General features: G+C 46.7%; 1 protein-coding gene across 4 annotated transcripts in view; it reads left to right on the forward strand.

Annotated features, from left to right (window-relative positions):
* Positions 1 to 19,322, forward strand: part of MYO7B (myosin VIIB) — a 102,155-nt gene that overhangs the window by 26,722 nt on the left and 56,111 nt on the right. For all 4 annotated transcript variants that reach the window (XR_015149087.1, XM_086362323.1, XM_086362320.1 and 1 more), the window contains exons 6-12: positions 7,339 to 7,460; positions 8,449 to 8,591; positions 10,742 to 10,855; positions 12,319 to 12,472; positions 14,915 to 14,991; positions 16,430 to 16,549; positions 16,841 to 16,983. Coding sequence is in view for 3 of the 4 variants with exons in the window: in XM_086362323.1 (XP_086218449.1) it covers positions 7,339 to 7,460; positions 8,449 to 8,591; positions 10,742 to 10,855; positions 12,319 to 12,472; positions 14,915 to 14,991; positions 16,430 to 16,549; positions 16,841 to 16,983 (873 nt within the window). In the remaining variant the exon portion in view is untranslated. The remainder of the gene's footprint in view (positions 1 to 7,338; positions 7,461 to 8,448; positions 8,592 to 10,741; positions 10,856 to 12,318; positions 12,473 to 14,914; positions 14,992 to 16,429; positions 16,550 to 16,840; positions 16,984 to 19,322) is intronic.

The raw sequence follows: 19,322 nt of genomic DNA on the forward strand, positions 1-19,322 counted from the left end.
GGTTGGCCTCTCTGAGGAGGGGCCATTGGAGCAGAGATTAGAATGAGGTCCTACAGTGTAGGTTATCCTGTTTCATGTTCTCAGCAACTCTCTCAAGTAGGTACTCCTATTCCCGGTTTACTGTTGGGGAGACCTCCCACCAGAGAGGTGGATATTCTTTCCTAGTGACACACAGCTGTCAAGCAGGAGCAGCAAACCCAGAGCTCTGGAACAGAAGATGGAGAGGTGGCCTGGCCAGGAAGCGTCACCCCCCAGACAGCAGTGCCTGCAGAAGAGCCCAGGGCACCTGGGACGTGGGCGAGGCCCTGAGTCTTCCACCCTCAGAGCCACCTCCCCACGCAGGGGCATCATGTGAAGTGTCACTGCTTATGTCACACACACCTTCAGAGAAGACGAACATTTGGATCAAAACTTTTTAAAAACTTAATACTTTCAGATGAAACCTTGTTTGTCCGGAATTTGCTTCAGTGTAGTACAAGAGGGATGTCCCTGGCAGTCCTGGGGTTTAGAATTTGTGCTCTCAGTGCAGGGGCTGCAGGTGTAATTTCTGCTCGAGGAACTAGCATCCTGCACAATGTGGGGGGAAAATCTGTACAGAATGGGATCAAAATTGGTCAGGAGTTGCAGCTGGGAATGGGACGCTAGGAGTTCATTAAGAAGACTGTAAGGTGCAGGAGCCCCTTGGGGGGGCATTTCACAATCTGCATTGTGAAAATGCAGATTTGGCTGAGTAGAGCAAGGGAGCCTTGAAGTTTGCATTTCCAACTAGGCAGCAGGCGGTGCTGGCATATAGGCCATACTTTTATTAGCAGCATACTGCAGCATTCTGCCTTCATTTGTAATGTTTGACGATTTCTATAATTTAAAAAAGTTCATAAAAGCAACATTTCTCCCTTTATAGTAATAATAGTGTTAATTACTGCAACCCTGAGTGTATGCTATGTGCCAGACATAAGTATAGTTTTCAATTTAAACACTCTAAGAAATTTTTATCTTTATACTGATTAATTATTTTATTGTTAAGGTTTAAAGCATGTAGTTTTATTTTGGTTTCCTCTTTAATTCATTATATTTTAGAAGAGTGCCTGTATCTAAATATAAAAATACTTCCACCTTTTAACTCAATTTCTAATTTAATCATAGTATGATTAATATGCTCTATATGTTATTGACTCTGAAATACATTGACTTCTTTTACAGCCCTATTACTTGGTCAAATGTGTGACTATTTTATGTGAGTTTCAAGACATTTATATGTTCTCTGTTAGTTCAAGAGTCTATAAATAATTATTAGTTTAAGTTTATTAGTGCTTTTTATATGCTTTAGATTTCTGATAAAAAATGTTTTAAAACCTCCTTTTAGTTTCCAAAGTTGGCTTTGTGTATTCGGAGGCTGTGTTATTAGGTGCATACAAATTTGTGATATTGATATTCTGGGAATGGTTTCTTTTATTATGTAATGCCCTATTTTTTCTATGAATGCTTTTTTTCCTTGTTATATTTTGTAGTAGTATTTTGGCTATTTTTGGATTATTTGTTTTTTCCCCAAACTCTGTGTGAGCACAGTGTGTGTTTTGGCTATTTTTTCTGATTACTATTTTATGGCATATATTAATGCTTTTTTTCTTCCAGTTTTGTTGAGATATAATTGACATACAGTTAATTATAAGTTAAGTTTTAGCATACAGTTAATTATAAGTTAAGTTTAAGGTGTATAGCATAATTAATTGACATACATCATGGAATGATTATCACAAGAAGTTTAGTGAGCATCCATCATCTCTTATAGATACAAAATTGAAGAAACAGAAAAAAATGTTTTTCCTTGTGATAAAAATTCAGGATTTACTCTCTTAACAACTTTCATATGTGACGTACAGCAGTGCTAACTACATTTATCATGTTGTGCTTTGCATGAGTATTTTGTGTTGTAGAGTATTTTGTGCTGTAGAGTATTTTGTGCTGTAGAGTATTTTGTGCTGTAGAGTATTTTGTGTTGTAGAGCATTTTGTGTTGTATGTTTTCCCTTTCACTACTTTATATTGTGCGACTCCCTTCTGGCCTGCAGACTCTCTGCTGAAAAGTCAGCTGATAGCCTTTTGGGAGTTGCCTTGTATGTCACTTACTGTTTTTCTCTTACTGCTTTTAGTATTTTCTCTTTGTCTTTAATTTTTGCCGCTTTAACCACAATTTGTCTTGGTTTGGTCCTTATTGGTTGATCTTGATTGGGACTCTGCTTCTGTACTTGGATGTCTGTTTCCTTTCCCAGGTTGGGGAAAGTTTTAGCTATTATGCCTTCGAATATGTCCTCTGCCCCCTTTCTCTCCCTCTTCTCCTTCTGGGACCCCTATAAAGTGAACGTTAGTATTCTTGATATTGTTCCAGAAGTCTCTTAACCTGTCCTCGTTTCTTTTCATTCTTTTTTTCTGTTGCGCATCAGTGAATTTCACTGCAGTTTCAGCTTGCTCATGCATTTCTATGTATCATCTGATCTACTGCTGTTTCCTTCTCTTGTATTTTTCAATTTGCTTATTGTATTCCTCAGATCTGTTTGGTTCTTCTTTATATGCTCTAACTCTCTGTTAAACTTCTTACTGTGTTCATGCATTTTTTCTGAGTTCTTTGAGCATCTTTACAATCATAACCTTGAGCTCAGTCTCAGGCAGATTATTTGTCCCCACTTTACTTAGCTCCTCTGGAATTTTTTCTTGTTTTTCTGTTTGGAACGCATTCCTCTGCTGCCTCCTTTTGCCTAATTTGTTGTTTTTATTTCTGTGTATCTGTTAGGTTGGTTACAATTCCTGACTTTGGAGAAGAGGCGTTTTATAGGAGACAGCACACTCCCCTCTGATCACCAGAGCTCTATGCTCTGGCGGTACCCTCTATGTGAGCGGCTTGGGTCATCCACTGTGGTGGGCTGCCTGCCGAAGGTGGTCTAATAGGTGTGACTGGTCCCTGGTCCAGTTTGTTGCCAGGCCCCGCCTCATATGAAGGCTACTGACAGCTGGTGAGGCCTTGTCACAAGGCTGCAGGCTGCAGGACCCTGAGGAGTCCTGGGACTAGTGGTGAGCAGGGCAGGGTTCTGGAATGGGTGGTGGCAGGCCCGGGAATCCCAGACCCAGTGTTGGCCCACAGATGGGCAGGGCTGGCTCCTGACATGGCTCGCTGCAGGGTCTGGCGTGTCCCAAATCTAGCTTTGGCCTGTTGACAAGTAGGGCTGTGCCTTGGGGTGTCCTGGCACAAGTGCTTACTCACAGTGGGCAGAACTGGGCTTCCAAGCTGTCTCAGCGCTGGTGTCAACCTGCTGGTAGGCAGGGTCCAGGGGTTTTCAAGGTTGGTGTTGGCCTGATTGTGGGTGGGGACTGGAGTCCAGAGGCTTCTGAGGGTAGTGCCAGCTCACTGGTGGGTGAGGCTGTATTCTGGGTCCTCTAGTGGACCGAACCAGGTCCTGTCCAGCGGTGTGCTCTGGGGGCCTTAAGGCAGGAGGCCTGCTATGTGTGGAGCTGTGCCTGGCCCTGCTCATTGCTTGGCATGTGGTGTGTCAGTACTGGTACCAACAGGCTGGTGGCCAGGGCTGAATCCAGGCTGAATAAGCTAGAGGGGGGATTCCACCCTGGCACTCGCGAGCACCAGGGGCCGTGTGCTCAACAAGCTCCACAAAAAGGCTGCCCCAGTGTCTGTGTCCCAGGGCGAGCTGCAGTTGCCTCCTGTCTCCAGGAGACTCACTAGGATCAGCAGGCAGGTCTGACCCAGGCTCCTTTCAAATCCCTGCTTCTGCCCTGGGTCCTGGGGCACGTGAGATTTTATGTGCACTATTTACAAGTGGACACTCCATTTCCCACAGCCCTCTGGTTGTCCTGAAAGTAGGCCCCACTGACCCTCAAAGCTTCCTCACTCCTTGGGGAGAACCTGTGTGGTTGTTCTTCTCGCATCTGTGGGTCACCTACCGGGGGTATGTGTCTCGACTTTACTGCATCTCTGCCCCTCCTCCGACTGTCTCCTTGTGGGTCCTTCTTTTTTGCTGTTGTTTTTATTTGTTTGTTGATTTATTTTAGCTGTGAATTAAATATATTTTATATAAACATAATGCCATTTAACATTTAGTCCTGAGACAATGAAGTAAACGTCTTTTGTTTGCTTTTTTTCGTTGTTGTTGTTTTTGGTTTTTTAACTTTCTTGGAGTATAGTTGACTTACAAAGTTGTGTTAGTTTTAGGTATACAGCAAAGTAATTCATATATATATCTCTCCATTCTTTTTCAGATTCTTTTCTCATATAGGTTATCATAGAATACTGAGTAGAGTTCCCTGTGCTATGGTTCTTTCTTTACGTATTATTTACACATTTCTTTTCTGTTAGTCTTCCAGTTTTTGTCATCAATAATTTCTCTGTAAATAGCTGTAACTTTGATGTGCCCATGGGAGGAGGTGGGCTCTGGGTCTTTATACATCACCATCTTGGCTAGTCCATGGCCATAAGTAATTTTTAAAACTGTTTTTCATATTTCACTATTATTAAATTAATATATATTCACCATGAAAATTTCCAAAATTTTCAGAAAAATAAATATTCTCAGAAAACAAATCGCTAGACATTTCTGGAAGAAAAGTCTTCCTCCACTCTCTTGGATCAGTTCAGTTCAGTTCAGTTGCTCAGTCGTGTCCGACTCTTTGTGACCCCATGAACCACAGCATGCCAGGCCTCTCTGTCCATCATCAACTCCTGGAGCCCACCCAAACCCATGTCCATCGAGTCGGTGATGCCTTCCAACCATCTCATCCTCTGTCATCCCCTTCTCCTCCTGCCCTCAGTCTTTCCCAGCATCAGGGTCTTTTCAAATGAGTCAGCTCTTCACATTACATGGCCAAAGTATTGGAGTTGCAGCTTCAACATCAGACCTTCCAATGAACACCCAGGACTGATCTCCTTCAGAATGGACTGGTTGGATCTCCTTGCAGTCCAAGGGACTCTCAAGAGTCTTCTCCAACACCACAGTTCAAAAGCATCAATTCTTCGGTGCTCAGCCTTCTTTAGAGTCCAACTCTCACATCCATACGTGACCACTGGAAAAATCATAGCTTGACAAGACGGACCTTTGTTGGCAAAGTAATGTCTCTGCTTTTGAATATGCTGTGTAGGTTGGTCATAACTTTCCTTCCAAGGAACAAGTGTCTTTTAATTTCATGGCTGCAATCTCCATCTGCAGCTCTCTTGGATAAATTTTACTTAACAGTGCCTACATTTATCACTTCACTTAACTAGTAAGCATTGCTCATGTTGCTGCTCTGTGCAGACCTGGATTAAGTGGCTGCACTATATTCTCTGACTAGATGGACCATAATTTCCCACATTTATGTTACTTCCAATGTTCCACAATTGCAATGACAAAAAATAATGCTTTATAGAGCAGGAAGTATTTGTGGAGAAAGCTTTTTCTCATTTTAAGATTCTTTCTTTAGACTAAGTGAAAGTGAAAGTGAAGTCCCTCAGTTGTGTCTGACTCTTAGCGACCCCATGGACTGCAGGGCTCCTCCGTGCATGAGATTTTCCAGGCAAGAGTCCTGGAGAGGGTTGCCATTGCATTCTCCGCCTGTAATTTCTCATTTGTGAGGGGCCATTGCTCTGTCCAAATAGGCTCGTCATTCTTCCAAGTTATTTTAATAATTGTATTGTTTGTTAAATGAGCAGTGGCCCCCAGGAAAAATGTGGAATGTATATCTGAGCTTGCCATATCTTATATCTTTTTATTAAAAGCGTATATCTTACTTTTCCTTAGCAACTATGAAGTGTCTTTTATATTAGCATTTTATAGATTGGTGAATATATTTATTATGTCATGCTGCTGCTGCTAAGTTGCTTCAGTCGTGTCCAACTCTGTACGACCCCATAGACAGCAGCCCACCAGGCTCCCCCGTCCCTGGGATTCTCCAGGCAAAAATACTGGAGTGGGTTGCTATTTCCTTCTCCAATGCATGAAAGTGAAAAGTGAAAGTGAAGTCGCTCAGTCATGCCCAACTCTTAGCGACCCCATGGACTGCAGGGCTCCTCCGTCCATGGGATTTTCCAGGCAAGAGTCCTGGAGTGGGGTGCCATTGCCTTCTCCTATTATATCATATTATAATATATATATTTATTATATATATCAATATATTATACATTATATAATATACTTATTAATAGTTTAAAATATCTTTAGTTTTCCTGTAAGAAAAACTTTTTGTAAGAGGAAGTTAATGTTTAGTAATTAAAGTTTTAAAATCTTATTTTATTTGGAAATGACCTAGTTATTTAATAAACTTTTATTATTTAGTTTAGTACAACTCTAGAAATTTAAGTTATCCCAATCCTAAGAGATTATTTTAGATTATAAAAATAGATTATTCTACTAAAAATACAATTATTTTTTAAAGGATGCTTTACATGTGGAAATAAGAACCATTTAAAAAGGGACTGCCCTAAGAAAGCTAAAAAAAAAAGAAAAAAGGAAAAAATAAAAATAAAAAACCTCCAAAAATCTGCCCTCGCTGCCATAGAGAAATACATTGAGCCAAAGATTGTAAGTCTAAATTTGACACTGAAGGAAAACCTATTCCAGGAAACTCCAAGCAGGGGACCCCCCAGTTCCCTTCAGCAAAAACCTGGGGCAAATTCCATCTTTTACCTGAAACCCTCAACATCTGGCAGTGCTGCCCTCGATATACCAGCTTTGTTTTTAGATAATATGAAGTTAATGAGCTCTATTTAAATTCAAACTCACGTGAACTAAAAAAAATTCAATATTAAATATAATGTTTATTTAAATATAAATATAATTGTTTGCTAATCTAATTAAGATGTCTTAAGTCATCAACATTATATAATACTTTTATTATGCCTAGGTTTAAGGTAAACTAAATTTGTCAACAAAAAGGTAACTCTTTAGACTAAAGGCGACATCATTCTGAAGGGGCTTGCAACTATGCCAGATTACTTTCCCGAAGGACTGACGCCATTTCCCTTTTGTCCAGCATGACCTTGCTGCTCATGGAGACAAGGTTACATCGGGGCGTGGCATCGCCCAGTCTCATTCATTCATCTAGGTGACTAAACATTGAGCCGTGACCCTGGGATGAAGCAGATATGAGCAGGACTGTGCAGTTGAGCAGAGAAGGAAAGATGAACACACCAGTAACTAGCACAAAGTTAGCAGGGGATGTCAGGGCGGACGCAGTGCGATTTCTGCACAGGGAGAGAGCATCTTTGTTCAGAAAGTGGACTTGTGGTGGGTTTACAGGAGAGTCAAGAGATGTTGAAAAATAGTTGTTTCATTGACTGACGTACCTGTACGCCTCTTTGCAGTGGTGAGTCTGGGGCAGGGAAAACAGAGACCACCAAGCTCATCCTGCAGTTCCTGGCCACCATCAGTGGCCAGCATTCGTGGATTGAGCAGCAGGTCCTGGAAGCCAACCCCATCCTGGAAGGTAAGCAGTCACCCACCAGACCAGCCTCCTTCCCAGGCTCGGCAGGCTGGTACCTTCCTGCCAGGTGGTGCTCGTGGGGAAGAAGGAGAGGGTGAGCCATAAACTTTCAGCAACTTCTCAGGATTCCCCAGGACACGAAAGACAAGGATGGGGTGGATGGTAGTGTGGCTGCCAGGAAGCACAGAAAAGAAAGACTGACAACCTTATTAGCTTTCACAGGTGTGTTTTCCACACACGGGATCTTAAGCATTCCTTTAAAAAAGAATCCAAGATAAAATCAATTTGGGAGATTCTGGGAATGGATTATTGATACACAGAAGGATCCCAAATGTATTATGCTAATAAAAGTAGCCAGACCCTCTATTTTTTTTCATTTACCCATACAAGTGAGGATGTGTGCACAAAAAGATCTTTCTTTATGCAGTCGCATCATCAAACAGCTCTATGGAATGCACTTCAGATCATACTGCAACCCAAATGCCATCTGGTCTAACCTCCTATCCACGCCCTGGCTTGTACCAGCCCTTGTCACTCTCCTTGCAAGCCGGCCCTCTCTAGCCCAGTCTCTACCCTGCAGCCTGAGCAATCTTTCTCAAATGCACCCAAACTCCCTCCGGAGGCTTCCTGCTTCCCTCATTGCCCCTGGGGCTAATTCTGAACTTCTTAGCTTCACGTTGAAGGTTCTTTGCTACTTGGCCCCACCTGGGAATGGTTCCATCCATCTTCCTCTGCTTTTCTCCTGTATCCTGTGGTCCAGCCGAATTTCCCTTCCTGAAGCACACTTCATGCTTTCTGACCTCCTAACCTTTAGCTGCCCTTTGACTTCCTCTTAGCAAACCCTTGGCCGCCACCACTGTCTGGTGTGAGCCTACCCATCCTTCAATTCTGGGCTTAGCTACCTCCTCTGAGAAACCTTCCCAGAAGATCTCACTAAAAGTAAAATTTCTATTCTCTGCTCCCATCGTGGGCATCATCCTCTGGCCCTTAGCCTTTGGAAATGCCAAGACAATCCGAAACGACAACTCAAGCCGCTTCGGGAAGTACATTGACATCTACTTCAACTCCAGTGGGGTGATCGAGGGGGCGCGCATCGAGCAGTTTCTCCTGGAGAAATCCCGGGTCTGCCGGCAGGTAAGGCCTCTGCCCACTACCCTGGTCCTGGGGAACCTCCCCTTGCCCCAGGATAGGAGTCCGGGGATTGGGGAGGCTTCCAAGAGAGTTCCTTTCCATCACTCTCATACCTCTCTCCCTCCTCCTGGGACTCCCACAGGCCTTGTCTCACTGCCATTGAACCCTGGCCTGAGATGGGCCAGGGACCCCTAGAATTGGGTAATGATGGTTCTTCCCCAATATTCAAGGAAATGATAGGATTTTCTGTTTTGAAATTTCCTTCTATACAATTGCCTTCATTATTTGGTGCTTACTACTCCTCACCTCTATTAGAATTAATTCTGAGGCCAGGTAAGTCCTCAACTGGGGGTGGGTGTATCTTCAGATGTATAGGGAGCCCTGTCAGAAGGACCTAGATGACACCGTCCAAAAGACCGCTGGCCAGGAAATGAGGTGGCGTATGGTCTGTGTCGTCACATGGGCCTCGTACTCACATGGGCCCACATTTGGTTTAATGCTCTGTTGTCACCATCTTGAAATTCTTAATAACTTTTTAGAGAGACTCTCCATGTTTTCATTTTGCACTGTGCCCCACAGATCAAGTAGACAGTCCCGGCTGACAAAGACCCCAAAGTATGACAGCCACATCAGCAGAGTTAACACAGCCTTGTTGGGGGTAGGATACTCCTCTCGTGTAATGGTATAACCCCTAAAGCGTGTGTATGCATGCTCATGAGGTTTCAGAATGGGGCCATGCCACTGAAGGGGCTGGAGATGTGTATGAGGACAGACAGACACCTGGACACTGTGGCAAGCTGAAGAAGGAAGCTCACCTTTAGTGACCCCTGCCTGATGCCAGGGGTTTCCCCTGTGTTATCTCATTAGATCTTCACAACAACCACGGAGACAGGTCTCTTTGTCCCCATTGCATAGATGAGGAAACCGAGTCCAGGGTAACTTATCTAGGTCCCAGAACTAGTAGAAGGTAGAATCTCTCTGACTCCAAAGTTTGCCCTTTCCAGAAGCTTATAGTTCTTCACATAGTGGTTGGTGAATTCATGGAACTTGGTCCTCATAGAGGCATCCCAGAACGAACAGGAGACTTCTAAAGCAGATCAGAGACAAGTCCTGTCCATGATAAGATTAAAAATTTTGTGGGGATGGGAGGTGGTGGAGGGACTCCCCTTGCGGTCCAAAGGTTGGGACTTCATCTTCCAATACAGGGCATGCAGGTTTGATTCCTGGTCAGAGTGCTTAGATTTCACATGCCTCGGGGCCAGAAAATGTATAACAGAAGCAATATTGTAACAAATTCAATACTTTTAAAACGGTCCACATCAAAAAAAATTTTTTTGGTGTGTAAGTGGGATCGCAGAGGTGGACGCGACCAATGGAGCAGGCATGCATGCACTCTCAGTAAACGTTCTAGTGATGTGTAGAAAGGACGTCCAATGGTTCTGAGGAAGAAGAGGAGGTCGTCTGAGGAGTGGGAAGGCGGGGGGAAGAGAAACTCCCCCTTTAACACTCTATACTTGGAACTGCCTGAATTTCACAACAGAGATGTGCTCATAAATAATGTTTAAAAATGCAGAAGACCCAGCTAGGTAAACCTGTGGAAGTCAGGTCCCTGGGGGTCACGAGGTGATAGGAAAGCTTTGTTGTTTTTATTGTTGCTCAGTTGCTAAGTCGACCCCACGAGGCTCCTCTGTCCATGGGATTTCCCCGGCAAGAATACTGAGTGGGTTGCCATTTCCTTCTCTGGGGGATCTTCCTGGAGGATCAAATCTGTGTCTCCCACATCTCTTGCATTAGCAGATAGATTCTTTGCCACTGAGCCACCAGGAAAGGCTTTCCCTAGACTGTAGAGTTGGGAATTCTGAGTCAGAGAGCCTGGATCTGAATCCTGACACCTTGCTTTGCCTGTGACTCTGGACTGCGGGGGCAGTCAGGCTGCAGGGAAGTGCCAGGGAGTGACTTTCTGCACGGAGCTGTCAGGATGAACTGGCCTTGGATGAGGACAGCAACTGGGCGTGCTCATCCCTTGGGTCAATGCCAGAGCCCTACTGGCTGGGGAGCAAGAAACTGGGACGGGGCTGGAGCCAGGAGACAGCCCTGAGGACCCAGAGCCTCAGGGAAGCTGCTGACAAGCTCCTGAACTCCCTCCTTGCCAGGCCCCGGAGGAGCGGAACTACCACATCTTCTACTGCATGCTCATGGGGATGAGCGCCGAGGAGAAGAAGCTGCTGTGCCTGGGGACGCCCTCGGAGTACCACTACCTCACCATGGTGAGGCGCCTGCCCCCTCCCCGACCCTCCTCCCCTTCCCACCTCTCCCTGCCCTGCCTCTTACAATGAGGAAGAAGTAAGAAGGGCCAGTTCTTGCTCAGCGTTGGTTTACAGCCTCATAAAAGCCCAGACTCCGGGTAGGCCCCTGGGCGGGGACTGGGGGCTCCCTTTCCCCTTCTCCACCCCTCCCTTCTGTGTTTGACATCCACGTTACAACCACCAGAGGATTACTCTTGACCATCAGAGCCCTACCCTTGTCCATGTGCTTCCTTGTTTTCTGCAGAGCCTACAGTCCTGCCCCACAAGCCTCACCTTCCTTTGGTTCCTAATGGACAGAAGGCTCCTGGCCACCCTGTAGCCCCTGCCTCATTTCATCCCAGTCACCGTCCTCCTGGGTGCCCCTAGAACTTGAACTCCAGGAGAGCAGAGGCCTTGCTCAGTTGTGTCCCCATGCCTGGAACATTGCCACACAAGCAGTCTCACAAGTTGGGCTTGCATTGTTGACAAGAAAATGAATGAGATCCACCTCTTGACGTTCTCTCCTGCCTCACCCCTGTCTCCCCTGTCTCTGCCTGAGGACTTTATCATCTCTTGCCTAGACCATGGTGCTACTTTCCTACTGGGTGCCCCCTCTCCCCAGACTTCAGCCCCAATCTATCATCCACCCCCCAGATCTCCCATACAGGGCGCCTGGCAGACCATATTCCTGGTCACAGCTCTTTGGAAGTTCCTTGTGGCTCCTTGGCAAGGTTTCCAAGTCCCTCCAGATCCCACCATCTGCCATTCTCTCCTCCTCCACATGACCCCAGCCTCTTTGCAACCTTCCTGCCTCCCATCTCACAGCCTAACTCAAGCTGTTATCTGCCAAAACCCTCTCTCCCTGTGCTACTATAAAGCTCAACCTGTGGAACCAGCTCAGGTGCCTCCTCCAGGAAGCCTTTCCCCGGTTCCCAGGAGGGCTGGCCAAGCCCCCTTTTGTCTCAGCGTCTGTAAAAGCCTATGACATAATCTTTCTGCCTCCTCTCCTGGATGCAACAGCATGCAGAACAGGGCCCGCTCTCTCCATTAATGAATTCCCAGTAAGTACCCCAGGGTCTGACACACAGTGAGCCTTAGAAGGTGTTTGTTAAAGGAATTAACCCAAGGTATTCCCCCGAGAGACTGAGGCAGGCATTACCATGGATGGTTGACAAGCAGAGGCTCAGAGAAACTGAGTGACTTAGCTATGGCCACACAGCTATCAAGCTACTATAGAATTCTGGGTCTATATCACCATAATTCTGCCTTTGGAAATACCTTTGTGTATTTTATGAGTGTGGTCCTCCAGGTGGTCCCATGGGACCCACCCAGAGCCAGTGAAGTATCACTTACCAGGGGCCTTTGGCTGAGTCCCTGATACATCCCTGCCTTGCTGGCCCTACAGTGGAGAAGGCCCCCCAAAGCTGATGTGTTCAATCTTTCAGGGGAACTGTACTTCCTGTGAGGGGCGCAATGATGCCAAGGACTATGCCCACGTCCGCTCGGCCATGAAGATACTCATGTTCTCTGACTCGGAGAACTGGGACCTCAGCAAGCTGCTGGCCACTATTCTCCACCTGGGGAATGTGGAGTTCATGGGTAATGCTGCTTCCACCCAAAGTACACCCCCTGGGGAGGAAAAATGGGGATGAGAGGAGGAAGAAATCCCTGTGGGTTCTCATCCAAAGGGCCCATCAAAGTCACAACGTGCTGGAAAAGTGCATTAGGAATTATAGCTGTAATTTTGGAGGTCTTGTGGAGTTAGGGGGAAGATGCCAAAGCTTAGGGCCCTCCAAAGGTGAGGGTATTGATCAATCATCCCTAACTTTTGGCTGGAAACCCAAAGAGTAAACAACTTGGAGTAAGCAAAGCCATGCATGAACTTGCAAGCTGCAAAGTATAAAAAAGTGACATTACAGATTTTAAAGTGAACCACATCAAAATTCTAAAGTTAAAAATGTTAAAACCAAAATGAACTCTATGGATGAATTTAACCACCAGTTTTATAATGTGAAAAAGGAGAAAAGGTCAGAAAAAACCTGTGTGTACAGCACAGAAAGACAAAAAAGATGGAAAATATAAAAGAGAAAATAGGAGACCTAGAAGATACAATGAGAAGATAAAGTATACATTTAATTAGAGTTCTAAAGGGAAAGAGAAACTGTGTGTGCAGCATGGAAACGCAAGAAAGATGGAAAATGGGAACTTGCTTAGTGGCCCAGTGGCTAAGACTCCATGTTACCAATCCAGAGTTTCCAGGTTCGATCCTGGGTCAGAGAACTAGGTCTCACATGGCAACTAGGAGTTCACAGGCCACAACTAAAGGACCCAACACAGCCAAATAATAAATAAGTAAATATTTTTTTAAAGATGGAAAATATAAAACACAGAGTAGGAGACCTCAAAGATAGAGTGAGAAGATGTAGAATACATTTAATTAGAGTTCTAAAGGATAAGAGAGGGTTGGGACTTAAACAGCACTTGAAGAGATTATGGCTGGCTCTAGAGCTAATGAAAGACACCAACTCACACAGCAGTGGGGAAAAGGCAGGCTTTTCAATAAACTCTTCCAGAGCGATTGGGTATTCATGTAGAAAACATGAACCACTATCTCAGATCATATAAGGAAATCTACTCCAGCAAGCTGCAGCTGGGTGACCATGTAATCTATCCACCAAACCGGGCACCTCTGCTGGTAAAAAGGGGTGCTGACAAGCAGGGCGCGTCAGGACGTGGAATACTACCAAATGTGATGTTGAGGAGATGAAACCAGGCAAAAGAACGCAGAGAGCTCACACACAAAATTTAAACACAGATAAAATTAAATGCTACAGGGCTTCGCTGGTGGCTCAGTGGTAAAGAATCTGCCTGCCAAAGCAGGAGACTCAGGTTCGATCCCTGATCTGGGAAGATCCCACATGCTGCGGGGTAACTAAGCTACAACTATAGAGCCTGTGCCCTAAAGCCCAGGAACCGCAGCAAGAGAAGCCCACACGCTGCAACTAGACAGTGGCCTCCACTCTCTGCAACTAGAGAAAAAGCCGGTGCAGCAACCAAGACCCGGCATGGCAAAAAATAGATAAATAAACATTTTTTTTTTTTAATGAAATGCTACAAAGGAATGCAGGTAGTTAGATGACACATAAGTAAACGGGTAAAATTAAATGCAGCTTAGTGGTTAAATCAGTGAGCGACAGGGAGGCCTGGGATGCTGTAGTTCGTGGGGTCACAAAGAGTCAGACTCGACTGAGAGACTGAACAACAACAGGGATTAACATATAGGTAGTAAAAAGATAAGGAAAAACCAGGGAAGTGGTTTCTGTGATAGTCAGGAGAATACTGCCTTCGGTGGAGGAACTGGTCTAAGCAGGAAAGGTCGTGGGAGGCCCCGGCTCTTCGTGAAGCTCTGGGTTTGGCTTTAGTGGTTGATTCACAATATTGACATAATAATTATCCTTTATAACATACCTTTGGGTTTTATGCATTTCTTATCCATACGCGTTAGTTTATAATTTGTAAGTCTAAAGAAGGAAAAAAAATGACAGAAACAGCTTTCTTCCGTCCCTGCAGCTCAGCGGCCCTAAAGGGAGGGACTCAAAGGGGAGGGATTGAACCAGGAGGTGGGTCAGGAGACTTGCAGCAGAGCTGGGCCCTGCTTCCTCCTTTGCTGAATGCATGAACACACCTGGGTTTCTAAGGACAGCAGAGTGGATGGAAGGAGACCAATGGGTCTTCCTCTCCCTTGATAGACTCCACCCGCCCCACTGGCACCAGACTTCTCCCTCTGATAGCTTCCCACTCCCCTTTGAGTCAGGATCTCAATCTGGGCAGCAGGGGACATACCCTGTGAACAGTGGTTAGAAGCAAAGTGTTGATTGTCCCCAGAGAGGCTATGGTTCTCAGGGGGGGCCTGGGAGAGGCAGTGCCTGGCACCCAGGGATGGCTGTCTCTGAGCCATGCATCTGGAACAGCCTCCCCAGGGCCTCTGTCCCGTCCCTTCAGGCCACTTTGCCTCTCAGGGTCAATTGCTTCTCTCTGCAGCTGCGGTCTTTGAGAACCTGGACTCCTCTGATGTGATGGAGACCCCTGCCTTTCCTACTGTGATGAAGTTACTGGAGGTAACTCTGCTCTTCTGTCCGCTAGCCTCCTTCTTTTGTGAGCAGCCCCAGGGCCTGGGCTGGCAGCCCTTGCCAGTCTCCAGTTCCTGCCTCCCAGGCTCTCGCTCACCCTTTCACCTCCAACTCCCCTGTGGAGCACTGCAGGCCCTAGGCATGGGAATCAGGCCCGTGGAACTAATCATTAACAAAGTCCTGGAAATGATCAGTTTGGCTTGAACATGTGTTTCTTGCCCTTTCCCTGACCTTCTTGCTCTTCCAGGGCCTTTGCTCAACTTTCTACCTCACCCATTCCCCAGGTTGTCCCCACTCAACCAATCTGATGCCTATACAGCAAGACATCCTCGCCCCATATCCTGGTCCCCAGGGCTTCTCCATGAGTTGTGCTCTTCTGGGCTGACGGAATGTACTCAGACCATTCCCCCTGCGTGTTATTTCTGCTGTTGTTATTTTTTGGCTTTGCCACACCTGCTGGCCCTGTAGGCATTTAGGCTGTGACTGCTAATACTTGTACTTTCTGTATAACTTGCAATGCAGTAAACTCAGGTTCAATCCCTGGGTCAGGAAGATCCCCTGGAGATGAAAATGGCAACATACTCCAGTATTCTCACCTAGAGAATTCCATGGGCACAAGAGCCTGGTGGGTTATAGTCCATGGGGTTGCAAAGAGCTAGATGACTGAGCGACTGACACTTTCACTTTCACACAGCATGTGGGATCTTGGTTCTCCAATGAGGGATAGAACCTGTGTCCTTTGCATTGCAAGCACGGAGTCTTAACCGCTGGGCCACCAGGGAAGTTTCCCCTGCACATTATTAAAGAGATCAAATAGAGCCTTGACTTGGAGGACAAGTGATGGGACTTTGTAATCACACCCCACTAACAGGTTCAGTGGGAAATTAATAGAATCAAAGGGGGGGAAAAGGCAATCACATTAGGTAGGCACATTTTGCTGCTAATGTTTTTCATGTGGTCGCAGGGTTCTTAGAAACCTTGGGGGTTTGCCAGCCAAGTCTTCTCTGCATGTGGGAGGCACTTCATCCAGACTCCTCTTGTTAACTTGGGCCTCCAGATTCCAGGCAGGAGTGCCTTCGGTTGAGGTGTATTCAGATGTCAGTGGCCAGGCCTCAGAGTCCTCCATGGCCACTGTTTTCCAGGGTCCACCAGATGGTGGGCCCAGTACCAGGAGACCAGCACAAGACTGGTCAACCAAGCAGCCAGCACGCTCAGGGCCCACCCAACTGGCGCATCCTTCCCTGACACTGATATCCCCATGCTCAGACTGACGCTGGACCAGTCCTACCAGCATCCTGACTCTGGTCCTAGTCACAGGCATCTCCCATCCTCAAGATTTGGGCACGGGATGTTTGGTTATGAGAGAGCATGTTGGCACCAGGCCCTGCTCTATCAGCTGTGATGCCAGCCCCTACCTACCTTCCAGGTGAAGGACCAGGCCCTCCGAGACTGTCTTATCAAGCACTCCATCATCATCCGAGGGGAGTTTGTCACCAGGCCCCTGAACATCACTCAGGCTGCAGACCGGAGGGACGCCTTTGTCAAGGTGCAGAGCTGTGGGAGAAGGGGCCTACGTGTCTAGGTATTGAGTGTAGCTCCTTGCCTGGTGAGTGGACAGCAGGAAAGGGCAGAGAGCTGGGCAAGTCCTGACTCTGCCAGTCCCCTGGCTGGTGACCGTGGGCTGCCCAGGCTCTCCAGGGTGGTTTCTTGCCGTAAAGTAGGGGTGATCTCCCTCAGTTGGTCCAGTGTGCCTGCGGCCTTTCCAGGTAAACTTGGAGAAAGCAGCCGCCTTCCTCTCATGCATCAAAGCCTGTGGGTTCTACCCATGTCTCTACAGGGCATCTATGGGCATCTCTTCCTGTGGATTGTCAAGAAGATCAATGCTGCAATCTTCACCCCACCTGCCCAGGACCCCAAAAATGTGCAAAGGACAATCGGCCTCCTGGACATATTTGGTTTTGAAAACTTCCAGAAAAATAGGTATGGAGGTCCCCGCACCTGTTTTCAGAAAAATGAGAGATAAGCTTAGGTCCTCCCTGAGCCAACTGGAACTCAGCCATTCCTCCCGACTGGCTGGGAGCAGGGCCTCGCCTCCGCTCACAGACGCCAGGGTGAGTCCCTCAGCAAGACTGTGTCCTTCCTCAGTGAGGCAGTCCACGCTCATCCCCTGGCATCCACAAGGTGTCTAGAAAAGGCCATATAGCTAAGAGCATCATGAGAGTCAGGCTGACACTCTAGCACTCATTGCCCATCTCGAGCTATCCACTCTTCCTTCTCACAAACTAGAGTGAATTATCACGTGTGGTTAAGGCGAAAGTGGAAATCAGTGACACTAATGTGACTGCATCCTTGGGTGGGCTATCATACTAGGTGATGGGGAAGGCAGGGGATTTGTGGCCCATCCCCAATTTTTCAGTCTGACAACGGTAAGGTGAGGCAGGACACTTCTGACCCAGTGTCCCAGCCTGGAGGCTGAAGAGCTAGAGAAATGAAGCAGGTCAGAAAAGTAATTCCCAGCGAAGACTGTGATGAAGACTGGGGTGGAAGTAGACAGAGGCAGCAAGGGGAGCCAGGCCGTGGAGCTGGACGAGGGCAGGTGATGCTCTGCGGAAGTATCATCAAAGGGCCAGAAGAGGACACAAGGACGGGGGACAAGCAAGCAGGAAGTGCAACCTAGCTTCCCAACGTGAGCCTGGCTCGTTTAAAGCATCGGTGAGACAGAGCCTAGGCCTAGTTCCATTACCAAATGGAATTCAGGTCTGCTCACCCAAAGTACACCAAAGCCAGTGTACTGACACCAGGGTGTGGTGAAGCAAAGCACAACACTTATTGCAGGGCCGAGAAGGAGAGCAGGCAGCTCATCCAAATTTGAGGCAGCTCAAAATCCAAATTCCTTGATGGCTTTCAAGTAAAGTTTTTTAAAGGCAGTTTTAGGAGTGAGAGTCACAGGGTACACAATCAGCTTGTGGACTTTCTTCTCATTGGTTGGTGGTGAGGTAATGGGGTGATGTTTAGGGAATCTTAATCATCAACATCTGGTTCCAACCAGTCTGGGGTCTACATGCTTGTGACCAGCATGTAGTCACCATACTCCACCTGGGCAGGGGTCTTAGTTTCTGCAAAACAACTCTAAGAGATCCCTTGAGGAAGAACTAGGACTCTGTTTTATCACTGCACTATTGCTTCTTGACTGCATTTCTTCACTTCCCTAATTGGTCTTGAGTCTGCTCTTAGGACTCAGAGATGTCATAGGAGACTAAAGCCTTTTGCTACAAATAAGAAATGGGGGACAAGGAGGGAGTTTTGTATTCAGGAGGGCCCCACAGGGTTCTGCTTGGTTTCAGTCCCAAGTGGAGGTCTCCGGGCACTGTCAGAGGTGCCAAAGGGCTGTCCTGACCTTGGCATGTCCCTGCCCAAGGCCCTGTCTCCAGCTGAAGGCTGAGAAGGCCCCTTGGTCAAGATGCAAGCCATTCTGAGTGCATGCACATTGGGATTGCAGGCTCCTAGGACCAGCTCACCATGGGCAGGTGGAATGGGGCAGGGCTGGCAGAACTCAGCCCAACATGACAGAAGCTCTAAGGAGCAGAAAAACAAAAAATGATTCTGATCATTAGTTTCTGGCCCTGAGAGGGGCAGCTAAGCAGACCAAGCATATCTTTGGCCACTGTGGAGCTGGATGAGTAGTTTATTTTGGGGGATCTGGCCATTTATTAAGGGACGCCCTCCCCTCCACCCCCTGTGAAGGAGCCACAAGCTGGGTTTGTGGCAGGGCTGCAGTCTGGGGGCCACCTGAAGGAGCAGGGCCATGTCACTCAGCACCCAGTCACTTACCCGAACTGCCTTCTGCAAGGGTGCACCGAGTACTCTTGTCAACTGAAACAAAGTGCATGACCTAAAAGTTGAGACTTGTGTTTTATTCAGCAGACATTCCTAGAACTTCAGGCCCAGGAGACAGCATCTCAAATAATTCTGAGAAAAATGCTCCGAGGAGGCGAGGGTAGAGCCAGGATATATAGGAGTTTTTTGCAACAAAGGGCAGGTAGAACATCAAAAGATTATTGTTAATAAAAGAAAACTAGATATCCCAAGTTAAGGTATTTGGCACTTTTCTGTGTATGGAAAGATGCAAGAGTCTGGGTTCACTGAAATCATTCCTTTGATATGAATCTCAGATATCTGGGGCCAGCATTCTGTGTTTTCACATCCTGAGTTTCTTTAAGCTCTACTGTTGTGAGTGGCTGCAATCTAATGGGGCATCCCCAATGGCTCAGCAGTAAAGAATCCACCTGCATGCAGGAGACGTGGGTTCGATTCCTGGG

This window comes from Bos grunniens, chromosome 2, assembly GCF_055505025.1.
Source record: "Bos grunniens cultivar Pamir isolate PY7600 chromosome 2, Bosgru_T2T1.0, whole genome shotgun sequence".
NCBI classification, from domain to species: domain Eukaryota; kingdom Metazoa; phylum Chordata; class Mammalia; order Artiodactyla; family Bovidae; genus Bos; species Bos grunniens.